The sequence below is a fragment of the Physeter macrocephalus genome, chromosome 11 (assembly GCF_002837175.3).
Source record: "Physeter macrocephalus isolate SW-GA chromosome 11, ASM283717v5, whole genome shotgun sequence".
NCBI lineage: Eukaryota > Metazoa > Chordata > Mammalia > Artiodactyla > Physeteridae > Physeter > Physeter macrocephalus.
In genome coordinates this window covers 40,846,793-40,864,953 of record NC_041224.1, presented here as the reverse complement: position 1 = coordinate 40,864,953, position 18,161 = coordinate 40,846,793, and the positions used below count along the sequence as shown (strand labels likewise).

At 41.1% G+C, this 18,161-nt stretch overlaps 1 protein-coding gene across 1 annotated transcript in view; it reads left to right on the top strand.

Moving 5' to 3' along the window:
* ADAMTSL3 (ADAMTS like 3) overlaps nt 1–18,161 on the top strand; it is a 347,006-nt gene that overhangs the window by 235,734 nt on the left and 93,111 nt on the right. Inside the window, 1 exon segment of the mRNA XM_007113354.4 lies at nt 11,132–11,421. Within this exon segment, the coding sequence (XP_007113416.3) occupies nt 11,132–11,421 (290 nt within the window).

Here is an 18,161-nt window from a genome sequence, read left to right as displayed (position 1 = left end):
GTTCCTGTGTTGCTAGTTGTTTGGCATAGTGTGTCCAGCGCTGTAGTTTGTTGGTTGTTGAGTGGAGCTGGGTCTTAGCGTTGAGATGGAGATCTCTGGGAGAGCTTTTGCCATTTGATATTACGTGGAGCCGGGCGGTCTCTGGTGGACCAATGTCCTGGACTCGGCTCTCCCACCTCAGAGGCACAGGCCTGACACCTGGCTGGAGCACTAAGATCCTTTTAGGCACACGGCTCAGAAAAAAAGGGAGAAAATGAATGAAAGAAAGAAAGGAAGGAAGGAAGGAACAATATAAAGTTATTAAAATAAAAAATAAAGAAAATTATTAAAAACAAAAAATATTAAAAAGTAATAAAAAAAGAAAAGAAACAAAAACCCAGACAGACTGAACCCTAGGACAAATGGTAAAAGCAAAGCTATACAGACAAAATCACACAAAGAAACATATATATACACACTCACAAAAAGAGAAAAAGAAAAAAAAATATATATATATAAAATAAAGATAGAGAGCAACCAAATCAATAAACAAATATACTAATCATAATAAACTGTAAATACTAAACTAAGATAAATTTAAAACCAGAAACGAGTCAGTTGCATACAGCAAACCCCATGTCTATAGTTGCTCCCAAAGTCCACCGCCTGAATTTTGGGATGATTCGTTGTCTATTCAGGTATTCCAGAGCTGCAGGGTACATCAAGTTGATTGTGGAGATTTAATCTCAGGTAGACTGCCTATTCCCTCTTCATTTGTTTGGTCTCGTGGTTTTTTACCTTGCTCCTTCATCTGCTGTGTCTTTCTCTGTCTTCTCATTTTGCTTAACTTACTGTGTTTGGAGTCTCCTTTTCGCAGGCTGCAGGTTCGTCGTTCCCTTTGTTTTTGGTGTCTGCCCCAAGTGGCTAAAGTTGGTTCAGTGGGTTGTGTTGGCTTCCTGGTGGACGGGACTAGTGCCTGTGTTCTGATGGATGAAGCTGGATCTTGTCTTTCTGGTGGGCAAGACTGCATCTGGTCGTGTGTTTTGGGGTGTCTGTGACTTTATTATGATTTTAGGCAGCCTCTCTGCTAATGGGTGGGCTTGTGTTCCTGTCTTGCTAGTTGTTTGGCATAGGGTGTCCAGCACTGTAGCTTGCTGGTTATTGAGTGGAGCTGGGTCTTAGCATTGAGATGGAGCTCTCTGGGAGAGCTTTGGCTATTTGATATTATGTGGAGCTGGGAGGTCTGTGGTGGACCGTGTCCTGAACTCGGCTGTCCTACCTCAGAGGCACAGGCCAGAAACCCGGCCAGAGCACCAAGACCCTGTCACCCACACGGCTTGGAAGAAAAGGGAGACGAGAGAGAGAGAGAGAGAGAGAGAGAGAGGGAGGGAGGGAGGGAGGGAGCAAGGAAGGAAGAAAATAAAAAGAAATAAAGTTATTAAAATAAAAAATTTAAAAGTAATAAAAAAAAAGAAAGAAAAGATTAACCAAACCAAAAAACAAATCCACCAATGATAACAAGCTCTAAAAGCTCTACTAAAAAAAAAAAAAACAACAACAGACAGACTGAACCCTAGGACAAATGGTAAAAGCAAAGCTATACAGACAAAATCACACAAAGAAACATATATATACACACTCACAAAAAGAGAAAAAGAAAAAAAAATATATATATATAAAATAAAGATAGAGAGCAACCAAATCAATAAACAAATATACTAATCATAATAAACTGTAAATACTAAACTAAGATAAATTTAAAACCAGAAACGAGTCAGTTGCATACAGCAAACCCCATGTCTATAGTTGCTCCCAAAGTCCACCGCCTGAATTTTGGGATGATTCGTTGTCTATTCAGGTATTCCAGAGCTGCAGGGTACATCAAGTTGATTGTGGAGATTTAATCCGCTGCTCCTGAGGCTGCTGGGAGAAATTTCTCTTTCTCTTCTTGGTTCCCACAGCTCCTAGGGTTCATCTTTGGATTTGGACCCGCCTCTCAGTGTAGGTTGCCTGAGGGCGTCTGTTCCCGCCCAGACAGGATGGGGTTAAAGGAGCAGCTGATTAGGGGACTCTGGCTCACTCAGGCCGGAGGGAGAGAGGGGTACGGAATGCAGGGTGAGCCTGTGGCGGCAGAGGCTGGAGTGATGTTGCACCAGCCTGAGTGAGGCACACCCTGTGTTCTCCCGGGGAAGTTGTCCCTGGATCACGGGACCCTGGCAGTGGCGGGCTGCCCAGACTCCCGAGAGGGGAGGTGTGGAGAGTGACCTGTTCTTGCACACAGGCTTCTTGGTGGTGGCAGCAGCGGCCTTAGCGTCTCATGCCTGTTTCTGGGGTCCACACTGATAGCCGCGGCTCGCGCCCGTCTCTGGAGCTTGTTTAGGCAGTGCCCTGAATGTCCTCCCCTGGCGCACCCCGAAACAATGGTGTCTTGCCTCTTTGGCAGCTCCAGACTTTTTCCCAGACTCCCTTCTGGCTAGCTGTGGCGCACTAGCCCCTTCAGGCTGTGTTCACGCCGCCAATCCCAGTCCTCTCCCTGGGATCTGACCTCCGAAGCCGGAGCCTCAGCTCCTAGCCCCCACCCGCCCCGGCGGGTGAGCAGACAAGCCTCTCGGGCTGGTGAGTGCTGGTCGGCACCGATCGATCGTCTGTTTGGGAATCTCTCCGCTTTGCCCTCTGCACCCCTGTTGCTGTGCTCTCCTCCGTGGCTCCGAAGCTACCCCCCTGCCACCCCTGTCCCCGCCAATGAAGGGCCTTCCTAGTGTGTGGAAACTTTTCCTCCTTCACAGCTCCCTCCCACTGGTGCAGGTCCTGTCCCTATTCTTTTGTCTCTGTTTTTTCTTTTTTCTTTTGCCCTGCCCAGGTACATGGGGAGTTTCTTGCCTTTTGGGAAGTCTGAGGTCTTCTGCCAGCATTCAGTAGGTGTTCTATAGTCTATAGGAGTTGTTCCACATGTAGATGTATTTCTGATGTATTTGTGGGGAGGAGGGTGATCTCCACGTCTTACTCCTCCACCATCCTGAAGGTCTCCCCCCTCACTTGGTTTTTAAGAAGATTTTTTTTCTTTTGCTTGTTATAGAAAATTTCAAGGTTGTATAAATGAGGAGAGAAGAGTGTAACGAACCACCATGTGTCCATCACCCACCTGCAACAGTTATCAACTTGGGGCTACTCTTGCTTCATCTACACTACTACCTCCCGCCCACTGGGCCGTTTTGGAAGCACACCCAGACAGCATATCATTTCATTCATAAATATTTCAGTATGTGGCTCTAAAATAGAAAGACCTTTTTTTGATAACCACAATACCACTTTTTAAAGTGTGGTTCTCAAATTGCTTCCTGTAGGAGCATCTGTGGTGCTATTTAAAATGCAGCTTTCTGTACCTCACCAAGTCAGACATTCTTGGAGTGGGTCCCAGTCACCAGCACTTTTGTTTTCTTTTGGCACTGCCAGGTATTTTTTAAATTGTGGTAAAATGTACATAACCTAAAATGGACCATTTTAACCCTTTTTAAGTGTACAGTTCATTGGTATTAAGTACATTGACATTGTTGTGCAACCATCATCACCATCCATCTCCAGAATTTTTCATCATCCCCAACACGAACTCTGTACCCACTAAACACTGACTCCCCATCCTCCTGTTCCTACCCCCAGCCCCTGGTAATCTCTGTTCTACTTCCATCTCTGTGGATTTGTCAGCAGCATTTTTAGCAGGCACGCTGGGTGACTGGGGGTGGGGTGCATCCAAATTTGGGAACCATTGGATCAGATAGTCCTGAGGGTCCCTTTTAAGTTCTGAAAATACGGTTTGTTTTACTTAACTGGAAAAGGCCCATATCTTGTAAACTTAGCAGGTTCCAGCCCCGTATCCATCGCCACGCCTGCATGAACTGTCAGCCCCACCCGACTTTGCTGGTGGCTCTTCCAGTCCGTATTCACTGTGCAAAGCTGGTTCACCCTTGCCTCCTGTAGGACACCACTTCTTTCTTCCCATCATGGAAAACCGAGGCCCTAGCACCTGTTCCAGGGCCTGAGCGGCTGCCTCTCTCCACCTTCCTCCCCGTCTCCCTCTGTGGTCTCTCTGCAATTTTCCTTTATAATTCACACTGCCTGGCAGCTTCTGGCCTTTTCCTGGCTGTCTAGTGTGAAGTTTATGGTTTCCTCCTACCACTTCTGACTCTAGTCATTCCCTTGATTTCCAAACAAAACCACAACATATCTCAGCTTCCAGTTCATCCTTTTATTACCCCTGTCTCTTGTGGTTTGGGGATCCTTGCTTGTTGACAGTGAGCTGTATTTCAGATCCCTTGAGGAAAGCCTCCCAAACCCTCCTGGAGAAGATAAATATTTCTGCCTCTGTGGTTGACTATGGCCCGAGCTCTGAATTTACATAGAAAGTGGATGTTCAAAAGGCTTTTCTTTTTAATTAGAAAAATAAAAATTATAGCTTATAAAGCTAAGCCGGGGAACTGCAGTTTTGACCTTCTTAACTTTCAGCTGTGGAGTGTGTTGACAGTTGATACAGTTCATTGTTGTTTTAAAAGTTCTTCCCTGGAGCCTTCCTAGTTTCTACGGGATTCACAACACTTCCTTAGTCATGCTGCCCTCCCTCCCATTTTTCATATATGAGAACCAAGGATTTAGAGCACTTTGTTTATTTTCTTCACTGCTATTTTACCTTCTGCATTTGTGCTATTTGTATTTGCTAAAATCAAGTTAGGTTATGTTTCAGGCAGCTGTTTTTCTTACAACAACAGCAGTAAACAACTAATATTGAGGACTTCTTTTGTGCCAGACTGTGTTCTAAGTGTTCCATGTGGATTAACAGATTTAATTCTCACAATGACCCCATAAGGAGGCATTATTATTAGCTTCATTTTAGGGATGAGGAAACAAAGGCATAGATTAAGGAATTTTCCAACATTTCAGAGCTATTAAGTGGTGGATGGTGATTCTCTGGCATGTGATACTAGGAAGAGCTCCAACTTTATGTTAGGAGACCTGAATTCAAGTCTCTCCCATCCTTAGGTTGGTCTAACAGGGCAGATAGAGAAGTTAGTGATTATATTACGTTATTGTAAGGCTTAGGGGGTCAGGGATGGCTTCCTAGGAGAGGTGGTACATGAAATGATGCCCTAAGATGTACACAGATGTTAGAACAGCATGTTAGGTATGGAGGTTGCATGTTGGCCAACTGGCCCATGGGGGCCACACCTGGACATTGAGGTACTAAGCGTGGAGAGGGGGCTGGAGGAGAAGTAGGTGGTAATGGCAGCTAGGAAAGTAAGCAAGTCTTGGAGGTCTTCCATGGTTCATAAAGGAATTTGGACTTCATCAGGAGGCAGTGAGAGCCATTTAAGGATTTTTAACAAGTGATGTAATCACGATTACATTTTTAGAGAGATCTTTCTGGATGTCTGCGGTTTGTTTCTAATGATTTACTATGATAAATAAAACTGTAGCAAATCTCAAATTGCCCATCTCTTCATCTCTAATTGTCTCCTTAGGACACATTTGCTGGGGTAGAATTTCTGGGCCAGAAGATAGGCACATTGAAGGCATTTAATTTCTACTGTCAAATTTCCTTTTTAAAATTTAAACAAAAGATACCATAGTGTCCAGGCAGTGCTGAATCTTATTTTGTTTTTGTTTTTCCCCCATAGTAATTTTTAAAATTAAATTCTCATTAAATTGGAGTGGATCTTTGTGTATTTTTTTCTGGGAGATTATACAGATGGCATGCTCTCTAAGACCCTCTGTATTTAAGGATGCCTTTCTTATACCCTCAAGTGAGCAGGAATATGAACTCTTGTTTAATAAGCTGTCTTCTTTTTTTTTTTCTTAAAACTGTGGACATATGGCTCTGGATATTGAAAAGGAAATATTTGCGCCTAAACTGTCCTTCCTCCTTGTGTAGTGAACCATTTTTTTTTTCTGCTTAGATATAACATTTTCCCCATATACTTAAAATAAGAGGATTTTTCTACAATAAGTCCAGGTTCTATTTTCTTTTCAATAATTTTGGTAAACAGTGAGAGCTTTTAGGACATAGATTCAAATCTTTCTTGGGTGCATGAAAGTTTTCTTCTATTGTATTTGTGCCTCTTTTCTGTTATTTTTCTTATTTATTCTAAAGGTTCACCAACTGTCTGTATTGCATCTCTTCTCTATTTTTAACATGTGATATTTTCCCCCACCTCTTTGTCTTTTTTCCTCCATGTTTTGGAAGCACACCTCCCCTTCAAACAAAAGCACTTGCCCTCCTCATCATTGAATGTATTTCCTACTATTCATTTGGATTTTCTTCTGTCATAGAGTAAATTTTGCATTATTTTTGTAATTTTCAGTCTTAAGCAAGCCAGAGTTTTTTTTTTCCAGCCATGTTTTGACTTCTTAACCCCATCATTTATCTTTTGTTTTGTAGAATGCTTCCTTGAATTTTATTGTCATTAAATTTTAAGGAGATGCTATACATTTCCTTCTGTTTCTGATAATATTTTCCCCAAAATATGCTTTTCTTTCACTAATACAGGTTACATTCTTCTTCTTTTAGAGTGAAGAATTATTTTATCAAGTGGATATTGGTGTTTGTTTATTCATTTTTGAAATAAGAAAAGTAAATGCCCCCAAATAGTATTGTTGAATTTTCCTGGCATCCTTTTATTGTCATCTTGGATGATCTTAAAATGCATCCTTCACCTATGATACTGCTGAGGCAGGGTAAAATAACGCCAGTAGCTACTTTGTAATCTTTGACAAATTAACCTCAGTTTCCTTATCTGTAAAATGGGAATAACAGCAGTACTTCCTGATGGGGTTGTTGTTATGAGTAAATGATAAAATATATGTGAAGTACATAGAACAGTATCTCACATGAATAATAATGCAATGAATGTTAGTTGTCATTTTTTATTTTATTGTAATTATTGAACTTTTCACTCTGACATCTCATTTAATCCTTACCTAACCCCATTAGGTTGGTACCATTACTGTTCCTATTTTACAGAAAATTATGGCCTTTTTATTTGAATAACAATTTGACTGGACATAATATTCTTGGGACCCAGATTCTCTCTCTCAAAACTTTTGCTCCATCCTTTTCTGGTTTTGAATGTTGTGAGTCTGAAGTCCACCTGACTTTTTATTCTTATAAGGGACTTTTTTTTGTAATGCTTATACAATTCTTTCTTCATCCTCAAAGTTTTACTTTTTTAAGCCAGGTATATTCATCTACACAAACATAGTGCTTTAAGACAACACAAATTTATTATCTCACAGTTCTGTAGGTCAGAAACCCAATAGATTCAACTGGTTTCTCTGGATCCCACTAGGCTAAAATCAAGATGTCTGTCAGCCTGAACGCTTCTCTGAAGGCCCTAGGGTGGAATCCACTCCCAGGCTCATTCAGGGAGTTGGCAGAATTCAGGCCCATGCAGTTGCAGAGCTGAAATCTCCATTTCCTTGCTGGCTGTTGGCCAGGAGTTGTTCTCAACTTCTGGAGGCCTCCTACGTTCCGCAGCTCCTGGCCTCTTCCATCTTGGAGCCAGCAACAGCGTGTTGAGTACCTCTCATGCTTTGACTCTCTCTTGCCTCTTGTTCTGCTGCATCTCTCTAACTCCAGCCAGAGAATTTTTTCTGTTTTTAAGGACTCATGTGATTAGATTAGGCCCACTAGGATAATCTCCCTATCTTGAGGTCATAACCTTAATCACGTCTGCAAAATCCATTTTGCAATGTAAGGTAACATATTCATAAATTCTAGAAATTAGGGTGTGGACATCTTGGGGGGGGCATTCTGCTGAAAGCCCTAGGTTTTTATGTTAATCATTTTTTCATCACTTTTTCCTGGAAGACAGCATACCTTTCCAAGCAGTATTTTAGGCACATTTTTCGCATATTTTATTTATGAACACTTTTTTTCTGTTTCATGTGTTGAAACCTCTACTTGAAGGATCCATTTGTCTTCAATATTGGATTATTTAGGTTCTCTCTCATTTTATCTCTAAAAACTGCATTAAAAATCAATTTTAGAGGGGTATAATTTACATACAAAAACTGTCTATTCAAAGTGATGAGTTTTAACGGATGTACACAACCATAAAACCCCAGCCCCATTCATGATACAAAACATTTCCATCACCCCAAAATCTTCCTTTGCAGCCCATCCCTCCTTTCACCCCTCTAATTGCTTTAAAAGCTTCTCTTTCTCTCTCTCTCAACACTGCATTCACTTCCAAGTCTTGCTTCTATGTCATTAATTTGATTTTCAGCCATATTTCTTCTGTTTTTCTTCTTAGTTCTGAATTATTTGTTAGTTTCTAATAATGTTATGTTTCATAGTTTGTTTCTTCAGCTCCATAGTTTTCCATTTTATTCTGTTGTTTTGTCATCTTGTGTCTAAGCGCTCATGTTAGTGAATTGCTCTTCTTTTAAGTTCTTCTATTTTGCAAAGACATAGGGAACATGCTCTGTTTCTCTGGTTTTGTTGTGCCCAGACATTGCTCTTCAAATGGTTGCGTGCAGCTGTGCTCCATTCTCTTCTTTAAAAAAAAATTACTGCGGGAGAGAAACAAAAACAAAACAAGATCAGAACTGTATGAACACTATCTTTCCTTTAAATAAAAAATAATACATAGAAGAAGATCATGCTAGAAGATGCATACATTTTGGAGTTGCCGTGGCTCCCCACATCACCTCCCCCAAATCATTCATGGCTAATTTGGACAGCTCTGACATTTGTTTTTTAAGAGGACCCTTAAAAGGATCTTTGAAAACCAACTTGAGGAGATTCCCAGGTGGTACAGTGGTTAGCACTCTGTGTTTTCACTTTTGAGGGCCCGGGTTCTATCCCTGGTCTGGGAACTAAGATCCCACAATCCCCCCAATTTTTTTTTAATTAAAAAATTGAACAGAAAAACAACTTGAAAGATCCAGGACACCTAGAAAAATATCAAGTGTAACCATCATTTGCCCTGTTGGGAATTGAGGTGAGCCTTCCTCTCAGGATTCTGAATCTACAAGACACAGGAGTCCAATCTGAACGAAGAAAATCTACTTCCCATTAAAACATAATCCCAAATTTTAAGTTTTTATGACAGAGGCGAAAAGAGAAAAATATTAATGATCATAGAAGTACCGTATTCATATGGTTAGAAAGTTCAAACCTTTTAAAGCTGCAAAACAAAAAATAAAAGCCTCCCTCTACATACTCCAGTTCCCAACTCTTGCAATTGCTTCCTGAAAAGAGAAATTATACGTAAATCAGCATATGTAGACATATAGCTATAAATATATACTATATATATAGTATATACACTATATATGTATATATATGCCCTTTTGTGTATTTAGACAAAAGATCATAGTATATACGTCCCATACTTATTTCATTTAACAGTCTTCAAGAGAAGACTATTCCTTATCAATCACATAGACTCACCTCCTTTTAAATGACCTCATCTTAATTACATTCTATGGATGCATCATCTTAAATTTAATCAGTCTCCTCCTTTCCAGTTCTACCGTGGGAAAGCATCAAGCAAAGAAGAGAGTAAACATGCAAATATTACTCCAATACCACTCCATCCTGAGAAGTTAAGCAAAACCTTTCATGGAAAATGAGGATTAGAGAATAGAGTTTCCCACTAACAATTTTGAACCCAGGAAACAAAATGCGGAAAGGGAGGAGTTATTGTTATTTCTTTATTGGGCTCATCTAGAGCAATGGTGTTTCAATTCTGCTGATTGGTATGTGCTATTGTGTACAACTGTAATGAAGCCTTATCTAGGGAAAGAAGCTTAGATGACTCTGAGAGACCCTTGTAACCATATCATTCTGAGATTTTAAACATTAAGCCTTGGAACTGCATTTTAAGCAAACATCTCAGCAGCATTTTCTGAAGTTAGTTAGTACAACATTATCCCATGAATAGAGGAGTATATTCACTTAAATTTAGGAAATGATGCACATCATATTCCCCTCTTAAATATGTATGGTATGCATTCATATCATAGTTTTTGGAAAAGTTTTGCAGTAAATAAACCTATTCAACCTGATTGAAAGCAAAGTTTCCCAGACTTATACCGTACTCTTTCCAGCCTATTACTTGTTAATATCTTATGATGCAAATGTTCCTTCAGAGTATCTTTAAAATATATGTCCCTATTGAATCTATGTTTTAAATTCAGTGCAGGAATCAGTAAACATTTTCTGTAAAGAGCCAGATAATAACTATTTTAGGTTTTGCAGACCAAACAGTCTATATTGCAAATACTCAGCTCTGCCGTGTAACACAAAAGCAGCCATAAACAGTGGGTGAACAAGTGACCGTGGCTGTATTCCAATAAATCTTTAATTATGTACACGCATTGAATTTTATGTCATTTTTCACATGACACAAAATATTATCCTTCTTTTTTTTCCCCCAGCCATTGAAAACTATAAACATCATTCTTAACAGGTAGGCTGGATTTGACATTTGTAGGCCTTTGGTCTACAGACCAAAGGGTGACACCCTATGATTTAGTGGATAATGATTCAGGATAAGAAATAAATGCTTTATTCAGTCAGATTGGGCAACACCTGGGATATTTTCAAGAGGATTCAGAAGTTTTGTGTATTTATATATTAAATAGAAAAGAATATTAAAGCTTCATCCACTCTTCAGAAAGCATTTGCTATCCTACAGTTTAGCTCCTAAATATCGAGACATTTTAATAAAACTCTGCCTGTTAAGAAAGAGTAAGCTCAATAAAGATTTCTTGAATAAATACTGGTGAACATCTCCATATTATACAAGAAATCCGAGTAGAAATGATCTCTACACAATGGTTTATTTATTACCAGATCTTAAAGAAAACCTTTTAGTGATGATCTGCAAAGGTCAGAGCACAGAATTTGAGTTATAAAACGGGTACAGAAGTTCAGTGTATTTCTGGTGCAGATTGCTTTCCGTGGCTGACAGGTTTGGAACATTTGTCAACGACACATTTTTGAGCACCAACAAGAGGACAGCATTCCAAATATATTGAATTCCCTCTGGATGAAGTTACTTTTTTCCTTCATAGAATGCTTGTCACTCCTTTTGTGGCCTCTCTTGAATGATTGCCCGTGTCCTCCCCCCACCCGGGGCTCCCCCGTTTCACGCAGGTTCATTCCGGAGCCCTGGTCCGCCTGCAGCACCACATGTGGGCCAGGCGTTCAGGTGCGAGAGGTGAAGTGCCGCGTGCTCCTGACGTTCACACAGACAGAGACCGAGCTACCCGAGGAAGAGTGTGAAGGCCCCCGGCTGCCCACCGAGCGGCCCTGCCACCTGGAAGCCTGTGATGAGAGCCCCACCCCCCGTGAGCTGGCCGCCTCCCAGCAGGAGCAGGACAGTGAGATGACTTACGACTGGGAGTATGCTGGGTTCACCCCTTGCACCGCCACGTGTTTGGGAGGTATGTGACTTTTTGTTTAAGGGACAGTTAGGTCTTGCATTGCGGATGGTTTGAGAAATCACTAAATCGGTTAAGCCAAATATGCAAATTAGCAGAAGTCAGAAGGAGGTTAAGGTTGAATAATTGAAAACTATGCCTTTTCTTTCCTTTAGTTTTCATCGTGATTATTCTAGAAAGATAAAGGACTAATGGCACTGTAGCCTATGCTCCTTGGCCTAAGCATCCGCCTAACTGAGATGGAGCGAGAGGTCACTGATTAATAGAAAATAAATAGGAAAATGCAGAAATGATTAGTTAAGGCAATCTTGTGCATAAAACAAAATTACAGATTGAGGCAGCCTGGGATTGCCCTATCTGGTGCAACTCTTGGTCAGAAGCCATCCTCAGAAAGTATTTAGGTCCATACCTGCACATTGGACCAGAAACCAGTGCAGAGCACACTGATCACCGTGATTTATGTGTGTGTACGTGTGGGGTAACATGCATAGCCAGGGGACCCTGTTAGGATTAGGAAGTGGTAATATAGTCAGGGGACCCCACTGGGGTGGAAGTTGGCCCCAAGGTGCTTTAAGCATTCCAAGATCCAAAAGGGAGTGGATGAGCAGGGAGTGGGAGTCCAGATAGTCATTCTCTCTCTGTTGGAAGGAAAAAGACAGAAATAATCAATGGGAAACCTAGGTCCTCTACTAACATGAAGGAAACTCATCTCATCAAGAATCCAGGCCCCTGACATCCTATCACTGACTCCTGACTGCGCCTTCCTGCCAGCTGTCGTGGCTAAAGTTGGGGGCTAGAAATGCTCTGACTTCAGTCCCAGCCAATGGTGGAAAAGATAAGGAAACTATTGCCTTAGGAGGCAGTTGGCTCAAGAGCAGGCTCCGCTCCTCCTGGCAGCCCCGTGCCCATTACTAGGAGCTCCCAATCGGGTCTTAGAGCTCACGGACCAGTCGTAGTGCCCGAGCCTCTCCTCTTTTGCCCCTCAGGCTCTTGAGTACATTCTCAATCCTTGCCATCCAGTCACTGTGACTTCATGGTATCTGTCTTTCTCCTTTCTTGTCTAATCAACCTGTAAACCCACCTATCCTAGACACCAGCCTGTCAATAAACCCAGATGAGGTGGTGTGTGCTTTACCCCCAGGTTTCAGCTAAGCTACTGCCTTTCGCCTGGAGGTACACACGTGCAAGTTAGGAGAAGAACCCTTATCTGCCTCCAGATTCTCTCTGTCTCTTACTTGCTTCTCCCTGGTTCCTAGAAGCCCATCCCAACTAGCCAGGAATTTAGCCTGGTTCACTTGGACCCTAAATGTCTGCTGTGTCTCTTCCCTTCCGGGCACGTAAGTCTCAGTTACCTGCACACTGCCACGTGTCTGCTGTTGCCCCAAAACCTAACTCCTGCTCGCTCTGGGTTCAGGGTCCTGGACATGTCTTTTGTTATACCTTGGAAAGCTTAAGACTGATATGCCCTTGGCAATCTGGGAGCTAGTACTTTCTTGATGAATCTGGGGAAACCCTCTAGAGATAGTGACTGGGATGCAAAAATGTTCTCCTATTCAATTGCAGTTATAGATGTCTGGAACTTTCTACTACATGACTACAAAATGCAGCTATCTCTATCACTTCTGAGCCACTACATTGCTGTGTTTTCACCAGAGACTTGGAGCTTTGTCTTTCATTATGAGAGCAGAAATAAGCCCTGCTATTGCTTGCATACCCCCAAACTACTGTGTTAATCTCAGGCTTTTAAATACTGCCATTGATAGAATTACTGTTGCATCTAGTCCTCTGTCATCCTTGACTTCAGTTCTTTTCCTGACTGGGAAGGCCCTCTCCAGATGGGAAAATATGGCTTGTTGGGTCCTTGGAACTCAACAGGCCACTAGGAGTTGCCCAAGGAAAATTGACCAGGTAAATTCTGATTCAGTTGGGAGAGTCTATGAGACCTCGTTTTTGGAGCCTGATGCCAAAATGTTAGGATCTGCTGTGTTCCCAGTGTCCACTAAGACAGCCCTAGTTTCCACCTCCAGGATGCCTGGACCCCCTGGAATGATTTTCTGTGTTTTTTGTAACAACTTCATTAAGATATTAATTCACATACCATCCGATTTATATATTTAAAGTATACAAATTGGTGTTTTTAAGTATATTCACCAAGTTGTGCAGCCATCATCACAATCAGTTTTAGAACACTTTCCCCCCAAAAGAACCCTGTATCCTTAAGAAATCACTCCCTGTTTTCCCTCAAGCCCCCATTTCCCTGCTAGCAGCAGCCTCTGGCAACTACTAATCTACTTTCTATTTATTCTGGACATTTCATATAAATGGAATCACACAATAAGTGATCTTCTGTGACCCCTTTCTTTAATTTAGTGTGTTTTCAGTGTTCATCCGTGTTGTAGCATAAGTCAGTACTTCATTTCTTTTTAGGACTGAATACTGTTCCATTGTATGGCTATATCACATTTATCCATTCATCAGTTAGAATTTGGATTACTCGCATGTCTTTGATATTACGAAAAATACTGCTCTGAACATTCATGTTCACATTTTTGTATGGACATATGTCTTCATTTCTCTTGGGTATATACTTAGGAGTAATAGCATGACCAGGATCTGTTTAAAACATAAAAGTTTTTGTGAAACTTGACTAATTCAGTTTATCCTTATGGGCACTGTGGACCTTTTGGCCTATTGTGAGGAGAAAAATGCCTTGCACATGTTAGAAATGCATTTCAGTATTCAGATGGTTGATGGGAAGGTGTCCATTTGTTTCTGACATCCTCTTGTGTATCTGGAATGCATTTTACATATTTTAATAGCCATCAACTTGGTAATCTTTCAACTTTCAGTTAAACAGAATTTAGCCTTGTGAGGGTGCCTTGAGTTGTGTAATTCAGAATTATATCATTAAGATGAACCTTGGATACCCACTAACCCAGATTTTACAGTTGGGGAAGCTGAGGATCAGAGGGCATCCCACAGTCCAAAACAGAAAACGAACAGCTTAATTGTCGTTCTTTAGAGAGGGTTGATTGAACTGTCAGCGCTTATAATAAGCTTCTTAACTTTGTAAAAAGTAATGTTTTTAATTTCTTGGGTTCAAGCTTAAAATTTCCTTTTAAATACATAACTAAATTCTATAAAAACTGGAAAGCTTGGAGGATTATAAAATCCTCTATAAATGCAGGAAACTGGATACCTGCTCTGCACCAGACTCCATGCTCTGCACTTGCTTCTGGGCTCAATATCAGGGTATAAAGTGAAGGCACAGTCCTTGTCCTGATGAAGTGCAGCTTTTGATTATTTCAGCTGTACTATCTCTACTGCATTACTTATAGGCAGTGATACTTGCCTCCCTGTGATCCATTTTAATGTGGTTTTAGAGGCTTGGCCTCTACAAGTCCACTTATGTGTGGTTTTGAATGTGGGCTTTTTTTTTTTTTTTTTTTTTTTTTTGCGGTACGCGGGCCTCTCACTGCTGTGGCCTCTCCCGTTGCGGAGCACAGGCTCCGGACGCGCAGGCTCAGCGGCCATGGCTCACGGGCCCAGCCGCTCCCCGGCATGTGGGATCTTCCCGGACCGGGGCGCGAACCCGTGTCCCCTGCGTCGGCAGGCGGACTCTCAACCACTGCGCCACCAGGGAAGCCCTGAATGTGGGCTTTTAACCCTCAGCCTGGATAATAGGGAGGGTAAGTCTGCAGTGACTGAAAACCACAGGAAAGTAGAATTTCCACAGGCATATAGTTATTTCTTCAACATTCCTGTTTCTGGTAGAAAAATAAATACGCCAATTATAGATTTCCAAAAAGATAAACTTTTGGTCACATCCTGATATTGTGTATTTGTATATTCTAACTTGCCTTCGCATCATACAGGAAATAAAAGTAAATCCGTTTGTTGTCATTACTGATGATTAAAAATGTTTTACAAATCTGCTTTCATACTGGAGAGGCAACAGAGAATTCTTTTTCAATTCCCAAAAGTATGAAGCATGCAGACATATTCAATTTCCATCTTCCAGAGTGTATGTATGTATGTATGTATACAGCATTGTGTTGTGTGTGTGTATGTGTGCGTGTGTACATACATGTACATTCTAGAAGTTATGCTTACCTTTTTAATACCCTCTGGTTACTACATTGTAACCATTCCTCAGTAAAGTTTTCTTTGGTATCTTATTTTATTTGTTGCATTTATGACCTTTCATTTTCACCCTTGCATTTTCTAAAAGCACAGGCTAGTAGCATACACATGGACTTTGAGGCCTGGCCCCATTTTCGAACCCTAGTTCTGCCACTCCCTTTGGGCTAGTTATTTAAGTTTGTAGAGGTTTATCTTTGTAAAATGAGAAGAGCCATATCTACCTTATTAGGATTAATGAAAGGATTAACTGTTATTCTTTTTTTTTTAACATCTTCATTGGAGTATAATTGCTTTACGATGGTGTGTTAGTTTCAGCTTTATAACAAAGTAAATCAGCTATACATATACGTATATCCCCATATATTACTCAGCCATAAAAAGAAACGAAATTAACTGTGATTCTTAAACAAGGTTATGTTGGAGAGGTGTTTAATCACAGGGCCTGACACATGGTATATAATAAATGTTGGTGGGATGATTGGTTTACAATATAATAATAATAGGTTATTCATCTTATATTAGAATACTGGTTTTTTCCCCCTTAAAAAAAAAATCTGACTAAACTGCTGAAGCCCTTAATGCATCTAACAGTTTCCGAGTGCATTCTTTTGAATTCTTCAGGTAAATAATCAGCTGCAATTAATGATGATTTTTCTCTTTCTATTTCCAATAGTTATTTGTCTTGTTTATGTTTTATATCTTACTGCACTGTCCAGAATATCAAAAACGATAGTAAATAATGTGGATAATGCCAACTTTGCCTTGGTCTTGACATTAGCAGGAATCTCTCTATTGTTTCATTCAAAAACAACAGCCTATAAATATTTAGTGCACATTTTATTGTGCCAAGCACTTGCCTAGGTGATATGGACTCAGTAGTTCCAACCTTTGGAACTCAAATCTACTGAGGAAAATGTGTTACTCACATAATCACACACACTTATGTAAAGTTACAGCAGCTACAGAAGAAGTACGTGGTGCTATGAAAGCATATAATAGGAGCAATTTGACCTAATTAGGGAAGTCAGGGAAAGCTTCCCTAAGAACAATTACACTCGAACTTAAATCTGAAAGATGAGTTATTAATTAAGCAAAAGAGAGGTTGGAGATGGTGGTAGAAAGAGAATTTCCAGCAGAAAAAAAGATCATGTGGAAGAGCCCTACGTGGCAGGAGGGCACATGGGACATACCAGGAGCTGAAGAAGTCAGGCACAGCTTGGGTACTGAGAAAGACGGAGTTTAATGTGAGATGATGCTAGAGAGGAATGCAGGGGCCAGACAGTTAAGGCCTTACCGGCCGTGTTGATTTGGGTCTTTATCCCAAGATCAATGAGTAGCCATTCAAGTCATTAAAGTGGGAGTTAATGATCAAATGTTTATTTATTTCAGAAAGGTTTGTCCGGTTGTATTGTAAAAAAGGGATTAGAAGGGTTTATAGCAGATGTAAGAGGGACCATCAGGGAAGCTTTTGCCTGGTCCAGGCAAGAGCTTGGGCTGGAGTGGTGATGATGATGGAGATGGAGTGAGCAGGTGACTTTGAGAGATGATGAGGAGGGAAAAAGTCTGTCAGTGGAGTGGGCCAGTGGGAGTGAAGTGGCAGGTCTGAGTCCTAAGATTCTTTTCTGAGATGATGAGTGCTGACAGGCGGTCCAGTTTGGCAGAAAGAAATCATGACTTCAGTTTGGACATAATGATTTTAAAGTGCCTTTAGACTTCCAAATGGAGATGCTAAAGAGACAGTTGAATGTGTGAATCTGAAGCAAAGTGGCAAGATCTAGTATGGAAATATACATTTACGAGTCATCTGTGTATGGAGAGAATTGAAGCCAGGGGCATGGATGCAAATCTTCAGGAAGAGAACACCTGTGAGCCGTGGGGAGGGTCTAAGAATGAGATTTGAGGAAATTCAACATCAGATGGCTGGGTGGAGGATACTGAGCCACAAAAGTCAATACAATGAAGAGGTCAGCCAGATAGGAGCAAAACCAGGAGGGAGTGGTGAGGTAGGAACCAGAGTCGGCTGCGTTGGGGCCACTGAGAGGTGAAGTGAGGTAAACTGAGAATCAGCACCGGGTCCAGCAAGGGGAAGTCACTGATGACTTACAGGGTCAGTTCCATGGCGTGGTGGAGACGAAGTCAGACTTGAAAGGACGGAGGAGAGTGATAGGTGATGAAATGGAGATGAATAGATTCGATTTTCTTGTGGCAAAACTTCTGATAAAGAAAACAGAGAGAGGTAGAAGGCTAGAAGGCACAGTGGGTTAGGGGAGAGGTGTGTGTGTGTGCTGTCATTTAATGACAGAGAGCCTTGGGTGCATTTAAAAGGCAAGGAGAGGGGAAATTGACAGTAACACAATCATAGTAGGGGACTTTAACACCCCACTTTCACCAATAGACAGATCATCCAAAATGAAAATAAATAAGGAAACATGAGCTTTAGATGACACATTAAACAAGATGGACTTAACTGATATTTATAGGACATTCCCTCCAAAAACAACAGAATGCACTTTCTTCTCAAGTGCTCATGGAACTTTCTCCAGGAGAGATCATATCTTGGGTCACAAATCAAGCCTTGGTAAATTTAAGAAAATTGAAAT